This window comes from Rhinatrema bivittatum, chromosome 12 (genome assembly GCF_901001135.1).
Source record: "Rhinatrema bivittatum chromosome 12, aRhiBiv1.1, whole genome shotgun sequence".
Lineage (NCBI taxonomy): Eukaryota > Metazoa > Chordata > Amphibia > Gymnophiona > Rhinatrematidae > Rhinatrema > Rhinatrema bivittatum.
Genome location: NC_042626.1, coordinates 70,976,368 through 70,987,403, shown reverse-complemented (window position 1 = coordinate 70,987,403; position 11,036 = coordinate 70,976,368). Strand labels below are relative to the sequence as shown.

Here is an 11,036-nt window from a genome sequence, read left to right as displayed (position 1 = left end):
AGCTTTCTAATTTTCAGTTGTCAGAGAATTCTCTGCTGAGATATTTCTCCTATGGAAATATTTATTGTGCATCAGAAACATTACAAGCAATATAGTTAATAATAAAGTAATGTGACCCTCTCCACATGGGGTCTGATTGATATACAAACTCGGTGGTACTGGTCCTACAAAAGTATTTTCATACAAATTTGTATGTGTGTGGTGTGTTAAAATTGAGAAAAATATCTACCTAGAAACCTTTGCTATATTATCCTGTACTTGTACTTCAGGTTTCGGGATTGCGTAGGTGGGCTTATTTTGTTGTTGATTAAATTCATACCATCTATTGGGAAGGAAGTGTTTTTTTCGTTTTGAGCGCAGGTACTGTGGACACTGGTAGAATTCCTCGGCCCTGCTGGGATACTCACTTTTCCAAAAACGAGAGCACTCTCTACACTGAGGGAAACTTACACAGGAGAAGAACACTGAATGCCTTGTACTCTAAAGTTTCTATCCAACCTGGATATAAAAGGACTTTAATTTTCCTATACATTTTGATTGCATTATTACAATTCCCAGTAAAATATTATTTGAATATCCAGCTTGTGAGTCACGATTGGTATGTTCAGGTATCTTCATTCAAGAGCTATGGTAACACACACTTGGGAGAGCACTAGTGCCTACACCAAGAAGGTTAACCTTCACCCCAACAGAAAGGATGCACACCTTGGGGACACAGGAAATGAAAATGAGAACTATGAAGACAGCCCCAGCTATAAATTCTTTTATGACCCTTAGGCCACAAAGTGTTACATATATATTTATTTATTTATTTATTTATATTCATTTATTAATTCAATAAGTCCTAAAGTATCAGAGAACGTGCAAAAGACCCTTATTTTGCTTCAGAAAGAAACTTTATTGAATAATCAAAACATAGCAATTCAGGAGATACTTTTCATTCTCCATCAGCAAATATATCATGAGAAAGGAAAGAACAGTGCAAGGCAAGCCAGGGATTTCTATGGCCCCTTTGAAAGGGAAACAGTTTCTCTTCCATCCCAGTTGGCCTTCTTGTAGTGTATTTGCCATTTGCTTCATTATACACAAAGAAACAAAAAGTCCTTTTAATGCTAAAGAGTTGTGAACAAGCTCCATGTCATATGGGACAGGCTGAACCAGTCCTGGCTTTGTTCCAGTGCATCTGTGAACTTGTAGTTCCCCTTTCCCTAAGGCATGCAGAACTATTCATAGGCATCAGTGGAACTGGCTAAAGCTGTCCCATATGACATGGAGCTTGTTGTCGACCCTGCTTGGGCATAGATTCATTTCGGGTGACGTTTATGTTTAAACACTGTCCCTTTTTGGGCTGGCCACTCTAATTTAGTTAAATGAGCATAAGAAAACCTGTCTAGAATGAACAGGATGAATAATGTATTCATCTATTGGAACACAGTTGCTATTGCATAGAGTGAGGAGAAGAAGGAGAGAGATGCATCCCATGAAACTGAAGGGCAGAAGAGTTTCCCAAGACTGGATATCTTCTTGAGTTTTGCATGTCCAGGCCGAAGTTTTACCATCCAAGAGAAGAAGTATCTGCCGATTCTTGCTGTTTCATCTTACTGTAACTCCTCTTCAGTTTGTCTTTCTTTGGTTGACATCACTTTGCCATCTACCAATTCCTGAGTGATTACCTTAACCCTTCTGGTTTTGTGTGGTTCTGGATATTAAAATAACAAGTTTAAATACTGAGGCAAATCCACCCAATGGATTAAAATGTGATTGTGGAGCTTAAGTAAAACAATTGAAGAGCATGTATTACAATTCTGTTATAATATCTAAGGCTGTGCTAGAAAGATATCATTTGTCATTTCCAGCTAATGACATACAAAATCAGGGTTCATTACTTTAATTTTATATAAAGAGCCTATATCATTGGTACTTGTAGTAAATTTGCTGAAAATCAGATGTTCCCAAAAGCATCTGTTTGTTTACTAAATTCAAGGATTAGATACATGTGCGGTCTTAGGACTTGACAGAATCCATATATTCTGTTCGCTTTAGAAATGAAAAACCTCACAGAAGAGGTGTTTACATTTTTCTCAGAAATGCTGAGTATCTCAGGTACTCTGCACCTCTGAAGCACGTTAGCATATTGTTTGAATGATTAGTGACACCAGAATCTTTACTCCCTATGGTTTCACTGACAATGTATCCACTCAAAAACAATTTAAAAAGGCAAAGCAAAGTAGCAATTGCATTTCTGGCATGTGCTCAGAGATAGGTAAAAATACAACTAGAATTGCACACCTGTTTTAGAGCTTCCTTGTGATCCCGAGCCTGCTCCTTGCTGATGTCCTTGTCCATGTCCATGTCCTTGTCCTTGTCCATGTCCATGTCCATGGTGGCTACTACTGCTTCCTCTGTAATGTAATGCAGGGATATAATAAGTGACACAATTCAGATATAACATTTAAAGAAAAAAATGGTGAATTTTAGGGAGATGAAGGGACTGCTTTCCTGAAGAAAAGGGTCTACTTGCTTGCAGTACTTTAAGACCCGGTTAATAGTAAGTTGGCATGAGCTAATTATGTAAAGGACACCAAAGAAAGAATGAGTTGAGAGGTGGCAGAGAGACGAGGGACCTGCATTGAGCGAAGGAATATGGCCAGAAATGAAGGGGCAGAACATTGAAATAAAGGATCGTTTTGCCATCCTTTTGTTACTGAGGAAGTTTATTAAATGGGATATCTCATTGTTTTTCATAGCGCTTACTTACACAGCTTCTCCATCCAGAAGGCGGCGATAGGTCTCAATCTCCATCTCCAGCCGGGACTTGATATCCAGCAGCTCTGCGTACTGTGCAGACTGCTCCTCCATTTCTGCTCTGATCTCGCTAAGCTGCTCTTCTATCATAGAAATCGTGCCTTGTAGTTTTGAAATCTCCATACAAAATCGACCTTCTGTTTCTGCCAAGGTGCCTTCAAGAGATTTTTTCTGTCGGTAGATATAAAACAGCAAGAAGATGTGAAACACATTAGAAAAACAATATGGTAGGGCCTGGAAAAATGCAACTCATTCTCTTACCTCAAATTACCTGACATCAAAAATATCACTTTAGTAGTTTGACTTGACAGTTATGGATTTCAACACATTTTGTTTGGCCTTATTTTGAAAAAAAGTCTATTTTTTATACATTTGCGGTAAAACTCAGGACTATTTTCCTTCTTCTCTCTTCTTTATTTTAATTTCCTATTTTCTCCCTCTTTTTATGCTCCTTTTTCCTTAAACAACTCGTCTAGAAGTCTTCCCTGGCTAGCTGAGTTCTGGAGAGGGTTGTCCTCTCCAAGGCAGAATCTTTATTGCCACTTATGTATCCCAAGTAAGCTGAGTTCAGTGAATGTAAAGATGTACAGAAGCAGTCATGGCATTTACAAAGCATTTTGTTACAGCATACAGGCCGATTCAGTATGATACGCTCGGCCAAGCGCACCGTTAGCCCTCGTTTGGCCGTGCATTTTTGACGCGCTATTTTTACCCGTATACAGCCCCTAACACACACATATATACACCACACACTCCTTAACAGTGCCATACACAAATATATACACCACACATTCCTTAACAGTGATACACACAGCCCCTAACACACACACACACACATACATACATCACACACAGCCCAACACACAAATATATACACAACATATTTCTAACACATACATACACCACCCACTCCTTAACAGTGATACACACAGCCCCTGACACACACATATATTCACCACAGACTGCCCCCTAACTCACACATACATACACCACACATTCCTTAACAATGACACACAGACCTTAACACACGCATATATATATCACACACTGCCCCTAACTCACATACATACACCACACACTCCTTAATACACACAGCCCCTAACACAAACATATATACACCACAAACTCCTTAGTGCCACACACAAATATATACATGTAAACCGTTATGATGGCAAAACCGAATGACTGTATATAAAACTCGATAAATAAATAAATAATAGCTCATGGAAAACACGCGGCCAACCTCCCCCCCCCCCCCCCGAAACTAATAGCGCCCGCAACATGCAAATGCACGTTGATGGCCCTATTAGTTATTCCCGCGCGATACAGAAAGTAAAATGTGCAGCCAAGCCAATTTACTCTCTGAAATTAACACCTACCCAAATGCAGGAGTTAATTTAGGCCGGCACCGGGAAAGTGTACAGAAAAGCAGAAAAAACTGCTTTTCTGTACACCCTCCGACTTAATATCACCCACCCGCAACCTTCTTCTCTTGGGCTGGACTTCCAGCCTCTTCCCAGATATTAAGTGGGAGGCCCCAAAAATTTAAAAAAATTTAAAAAAATTAAAAATCTTAAAAAAAAAAAAAATCTGCCTGCGGCCCACAGGTTGGAAAACAGATGCTCAATTTTGCCGGCGTCCATTTTCCAAACCCATGGCTGTCAGCGGGTTCGACAACTGACACCAGTAAAATTATGCGTCAGCTGTCAAACCCGCAGACAGCCGCCACTTCTGTCAATAACGAGGCGCTAGGGATGCGCTAGTGTCCCTTGCGCCTCCTTATTACCGCGGGCCCTAATTTGCATACCTTTGCTTAGGGGCGGATTTTCAAAGGCCCGCGCATGTAAATCCTTCCGGATTTACGCGCGCAGGGCCTTGCGCGCTGGCGCACCTATTTTGCATAGGCCACCGGCGCGCGTAAAGCCCCGGGACGCGTGTCGGGATGACGCGGTGTTTAGGGGGCGGGGCGCGGCGTTTCGGGGGCGGTGACGTGGGCGTGGTTTTGGCCCGGGGGCGTTCTGGGGGCGTGGCCGCGGCCTCCGGAACAGCCCCCGGGACCGAACCATGGAGCGGGGCAGCCGACCGACGTGCGCAAAGTTACGCCTGCTTTCAGCAGGCGTAACTTTGCCGACAAAGGTAAGGGGGGAGTTTAGATAGGGCTGGGGGGGGGGGGGGTTAGGTAGGGGGAGGGAGGGGAAGGTGGGGGGAGGGCGAAAGAAAGTTCCTTCCGAGGCCGCTCTGAAATCGGAGCGGCCTTGGAGGGAACAGGCAGCGCGCGCTGGGCTCGGCGTGCGCAGGTTGCACAAATGTGCACCCCCTTGCGCGCCGACCCCGGATTTTATAAGATACGCGCGGCTACGCGCGTATCTTATAAAATCCAGCGTACTTTTGTTTTGCGCCTGCTGTGCGAACAAAAGTACGCGCTCGCGCAAATTTTTAAAATCTGCCCCTTAGTGAATTGCACACCCAGGAGAGTGGCCTGGGCGCGTGTTGGGAGAGCGGGCGCTCGCCGGCTCTCCCACGTGGTTTACTGTATCGGCCCGATAGTGATAAGTGTATGAGCTTGAATGTGAATATTTATTTATTTTATTTATTTATTTAAAACTTTTATATACCGACGCTCATAAACATCGGTTTACAGATAACAGGGGAGTAATACTTTGAACTGAGAGAGAAAAATACAGTTACATGTAACGGGTATAGAGGAACTTGGGGAGAGTAAGAAAATATAAGGGTCACGTGACCTAGGAAAGATTTTATTAAGAGAATGAACAATAACTATATTACAATTGCTTGTAGATTTTGGGGGGAGGAGGAGTTAAGGGGGAGGAATGTGACATGGAGGAAGGATAGAATAGTTTGAAATGGCCAAAGCGAGACTGATGGACACAGCTGTTACATACACACCATGGCGATTGCAGCCTGTAGCTCTATCTCCAGGCCCTGGAGAGTGTGTCTCAGCTCGGAGATCTCGGTCTTACTGGATTGCATTTCTTCAGCACCTGCAGACATCTCCTTTTTCAAGGGTTTACACTGAGAAACACCAATTAAATGAAAGGGCAGAGGTTAGTTGGATAAAACCAGTGTTCATAAAATCATCGGTGCTAGGGCATTGGGCTGATTTATAGAGACTTACCGCTTCGTTAAAGCATTGTTCGGCATCTTTGCGATTCTTCTCTGCAAGTTGTTCATATTCCCCTCTCATGTCATTCAGCATTTTGGTCAGGTCAATGCCCGGAGCAGCGTTCATTTCTACATTGAGCTGGCCAGCACCAGTTCCTTGCAAACCTTTCATCTCCTGATAAAGGTAAATAATTAGTCCATTAAGAATGATAAGTTATCCAGCCTTGTGTGGTCAGATTACTTTATATATAATCAGATATGTTCAAATGTATCCAGTTAAGTTGCATTGTTAAATAAAAAAAAAAAGTGCCTCAAGGTCCTGTGACTTGATTCCCGCCTTCCTTCCCCAATACGTCAGAAATGGCCCTGCACACCTTCCAGGCCTCGAGCCCCTTCCATGTCAAGAAATTCAGTGGAGTCATCAATGGCTTCTCTACCCCCTTCCCTGTTGCTTTTTTATTTTAAATCATTTATTTATTTATTTATTTATGCTGTCTCCTGCCCCTTTCCACCCTTCATCCACCCACAACCTTCTTCTCTTGGGCTGGACTTCCAGCTTCTTCCCAGACCCAGCTGGAAGTGAGGCATTCACTTACCCACTCCTGGTGCTTCTAGACAGAAGCAGCACTGCAAGCACAAGCTACTCCATAGCTGATGCTTCCAGCACAGCTGCTGCCTTTGAAGATAGTGTAAGCTGCTATATTTCTATGGTTCTGCATGTTTAGGAGGTAATTTCCAAAAAGATTTATGTGCTTAAAACTGGATTTTGCAAACACAAATGCACTTTATGTTTGAAGACTGTTAACTGCTATGAGCAAGGTCTTTGGATTAGTGTACTAGGAATTTCTCAAAATAAACAGATTCGGATATATTTCATTTGCATGTATTTTTCTCTAGTTTATTTCCCTTTGTTTATTGAAAGATTACTTGTTTTTTGATTATCTATAAATAAGTCACTTCAATCAATATGTGTGTGTGTTTGTGTATGTATATCTGTGTATACATGTGTATATCAAAAGGCAACTTGTGAGAAAACCTCAGCAGTATGAGTGGGTTTCTACCTCATCGTGGTTCTTCTTGAGGAAGGCCAATTCCTCGGTCAGAGTCTCTATCTGCATTTCCGCGTCAGCCTTGCCCAGGGTCAGCTCGTCCAGGACTCTGCGCAGGCCGTTGATGTCAGCGTCAACATTATGACGCATGGCCAGCTCATTCTCATACCTACAAAACACAATTCAGAATAAATCATATCAATAAGATCCATTTTAATCATTCTTAATTAAAAAGATTATTTCCTAGGTTCAAATATTTGAACAGTTTGAGAATACATCTACATATATAACATTTAAAGGCTGAGGGACAGTGCATCTGAGAGTAAAGTATCAATATTTTCTTTTTACTTTAAAATACATTTTAATAATAAACTGGTTATGGATTTAAATTTACTGGTACACAAAACATTTTTCAGATACTGTATATCAGGGAAAGTAGGAAGTCCAGAAGTGGTATTATAAGTTTGAAAGGAGACAAGGGACGTTGTGTGGAGAAAGATTAGGAAAAAACAGAAATATTAAACAAATTCTTCAGTTCAATGTTTACTCAAGAAGACTGTGGCAGAGGAACTGTTCTGGTTGGCAAGAATATGGATGGAAATGGGGTAGATACAACCTCCTTTACAGAAGAGAGTGTTGGGTGGAAGTAGACAAGACCATGGGGCCTGATGAGATACATCCTAGGATATTAAAGGAGCTCAGAGAGGTGCTGCTGGGTCTGCTGACATACTGATTCAATACATCTCTGCAAATGGGTGCGGTGCCACAAGATTGGAGAAGGCTGGTGGTGATCTTGCTTCTCAAAAGAGGGAGCAGAGAAAGGCTGGAAACTACAGACCAGTGAGTTTCATCTCAGTGATGGGAAAATTAATGGAGACATTGCTGAAGGAAAAGATAGTGAACTATCTACAATCTAATCTAATGTGTTGCAAGATCCGAGGCAGCATGGTTTTACTAGAGGTAGGTCATGTCAAATAAATCTGATTGGGAAGCTAGAGAATTAGATAAAGGATGAGCACTCAATGTGATTTATTTGGATTTCAGCAAAGCTGTTAAAACTCTCCCACATAGGAGGCTCATGAACAAAATGAAAAGGATCCCATGGTAGTGGAATGGATTACAAATTGGTTGACTGACAGACAACAACGAGTGGTGGTAAATGGAATCTACTCTGAGCAGAGAAAGATGATATGTAGATTGCCTCAAGGATTGGTTCTGGAGCCAGTTCTGTTCAATATCTCTGTGAGTAGCACAGCAGAAAGTTTAGAAGGAAAAGTTTGTCTTTTTGCAGACGACACTAATATCTGCAACAGGGTGAACCTGAATGAGCTGAGAAAATAAAAACTGATCTAAGAAAGCTTGCAGAGTGATCGAAGATTTGGCAGCTGGGATGTGATGTCATGAAGTGCAGAGCCATGCATCTGGGTACAAAAAATCCAAAGGAGTTCTATGTGATGGGGTGTGAAAGAGACTTGGGGTGATAATATCTGATGATATGAAGGCAGCGAAGCAGTGTGACAGTGCAGTGGCTAATGCTAGAGGGATTCAGGGCTGCATCAAGACGCATGATCAACATTAAAAAGGAGGTAATACTGCTCCTATACAGGTCTTAGATAAGGCCTCATCTGGAATACTGTGTTCAGTTCTGGAAACCATATTTCAAAAAGGATAGAGATGGGATGGAAGCGGTCCAAAGAAAGGCAACCAAAATGGTGTGGGTTCTGTACCAGAAGACATGAGTTGAGAGAAAAGGAACTAAATATGTATCCTCTGAAGGAGAAGAGGGATGGGGAAATATGATGCAGACTTTTAAATAATTCAGGAGTATGAATGATGCAAAAGAATCAAATTATGGGACATAATATGAAGCTCCAAGGGGGTAGAATCAGGAACATTTCTTCACAGAAAGAAGGAAGGCCCGAAGAGGTATAGAGACATTGAAAGGTGACGAGGAGCAATGTGAAGAGAGTGAGACAAAGAAATGGCAGAAATATTAAACAAATACTTCAGTTCGGTGTTCCCTAAAGAAGACCCTGGAGAAGGACTGTTGCTGGTTGACAAGACCATAGATGAGGATGGGGTAGATGAAACTGTTTATGGAAGCGAATATATGGGAAGAAATAGGTAAACTGAAAGTGGACAAGGCCATGGGACCAAATGAGGTACATCACAGGATACTGAGGGAGCTTAGAGAAGTGCTGGCGGGTCCACTGAAAGACCTGTTCAGAGGAGTGTGGGAATTTTAAGTTTGCAATACAGTTTTGAGGAGTTTATTTCAATAAATCTACTATGTGAGCTTAGAGATCTCTAGACTTACTTCAGTCTGAAGTCATCAGCTGCCAGCCTGGCATTGTCAATATGCAGATGAGTCGTGGCATTTTCTACAGTGCAGTCGTAGATCTGAAAAAGGAGAGTGCTTAGTGAGTAATGCTATATTTCATTGCGTATCGCCTTGTACAATTTCTTTGTTTTTCTTTGACATGCACCCAAAAGCCACAATAAAATCATGGGACACACTCAAGAACTGTGGCAAAATGAGAGGACCCACAACAAAATCCAATACTGTGTGTTTTAAGGACCTCCCAGTTTTTAGGCTTGTTGTAAAAACAATTACACAAATTGTCATATAAGAAATATAATTTATTTTGTGAGTCAGTTTGTGTCAATGTCTGTCCTAAAATGGATTATTTGTGTCAATGCTGTAAAGTTATTCTGTACCAATGTTACATTTTGTCTCTTGTGCACTATTTATTATTTATTTATGTTTTCATTACAGGTATCTTTTCTGTAACCCACTGCAAACTTTGGCGCTAGTGGGTAAAACGTTTTTCTTAATAATAATAATCATCGTCATCATCATGTAAGGTTTGAAAAGTAAAGACTAAGGAGTAACTAAAAATTGTGGACTATAATTTGTTAGTTCCGTTCAGAATTTACGGTACATATGGTGATTGAATTTCCTTATTTAGAAACATCTTAGTGTATCTGGAAAGCAATAGACAATACTTCTGAGCTGTGCAATATATCTTGAAACAAAATGGAGGATTATATCTCGATTTCTTACCTTTTTCTTCAAGTCTTCGATTATGTCATAATATTTATCATAATCACGTGCTCCTGTACCAGTAGAGCCTCCAGGATGGTGCTTCTCATACCACTCCTTGATGTTAACCTCCAGCGTAGAATTTTGATTCTCTAAAGTATGTACTTTTTCCAGATAGGCAGCCAGACGATCATTGAGGTTCTGCATGGTTTCCTTTTCAGTTCCAGAAAGGAGGCCCTCACTACCACCAAACCCACCTTCAAATCCACCTCCTTGGCTACCTCCAAAACCACCACCAAAACCACCACCAAAACTACCACCAAAACCACCACTTTGGCCACCTCCAAATCCTCCACCAAAACCACCTCCTTGGCCACCTCCAAATCCTCCACCAAAACCACCTCCTTGGCCACCTCCAAATTCATCACCTTGGGCAAATCCATATCCACCAAAACCACTACCCTGGTCATCAACAAAGCCAAATGATCCCCCTCCAGAAACCCCAGCATCATTAAATGAACCTCCTCCATAGCTTCCTTTGCCACCACTTGCCATTGATACCCTGGTAGATCCACCTCCCATCGATACCCTGGTAGATCCACCTCCCATCGATACCCTGGTAGATCCACCACTTTGTCTGAAAGCCATGGTATACCGTGTAGAGCTGCAACCCCTCTAAGAGAAGCAATGTAGCAGAGATGGGGAGCTGGTGGCAGGGCAGACAGGCTTCAAGCCTTTATATACAAAATTAAATGGGTGTTTCACTTATGAATTCAACCTCTCCAATTAACATAATTTGATAAGTTCGGACCTGTTACCAATAATTGGATGAATTGTTCATAATTCAAATTTAACCATTTTATGCATATTTCTTTTAATATACCGATGCCCTCAGGGTGCTTGTTAGGTTGGCATGAGAGAAGGGTGGAGTATAACTGAACACAATCATTTTAATCCTTTCTTAATTTTTTAAACAGATTTGCACATTTATGTCCAATTCGCTGCTGTGATTCCCT

General features: G+C 41.6%; 1 protein-coding gene across 1 annotated transcript; it reads right to left on the bottom strand.

Moving 5' to 3' along the window:
- Window positions 1-877: 877 nt before the first annotated feature.
- On the bottom strand, window positions 878-10,749 carry LOC115074017 (keratin, type I cytoskeletal 47 kDa-like). Its single transcript, XM_029573085.1, has 8 exons — window positions 10,042-10,749; window positions 9,295-9,377; window positions 6,990-7,146; window positions 5,942-6,103; window positions 5,713-5,838; window positions 2,759-2,976; window positions 2,290-2,402; window positions 878-1,699 (listed from the first exon to the last, which is right to left on the bottom strand). Exons 1-8 carry the CDS (start codon window positions 10,666-10,668, stop codon window positions 1,599-1,601), a joined length of 1,587 nt encoding a protein of 528 aa, XP_029428945.1. The 5' UTR covers window positions 10,669-10,749; the 3' UTR covers window positions 878-1,598.
- Window positions 10,750-11,036: the final 287 nt, after the last annotated feature.

Bases quoted from the DNA above. Each gene is read 5' to 3' on its own strand.
- LOC115074017 (XM_029573085.1), bottom strand. From the start codon at position 10,668: ATGGCTTTCAGACAAAGTGGTGGATCTACCAGGGTATCGATGGGAGGT. The intron at 6,104-6,989 runs GTAGAAACCCAC...TACCTTTATCAG, and splicing joins TCAAGAAGAACCACGATGAG to GAGATGAAAGGTTTGCAAGG. The intron at 5,839-5,941 runs GTAAGTCTCTAT...GGTGTTTCTCAG, and splicing joins AACAATGCTTTAACGAAGCG to TGTAAACCCTTGAAAAAGGA.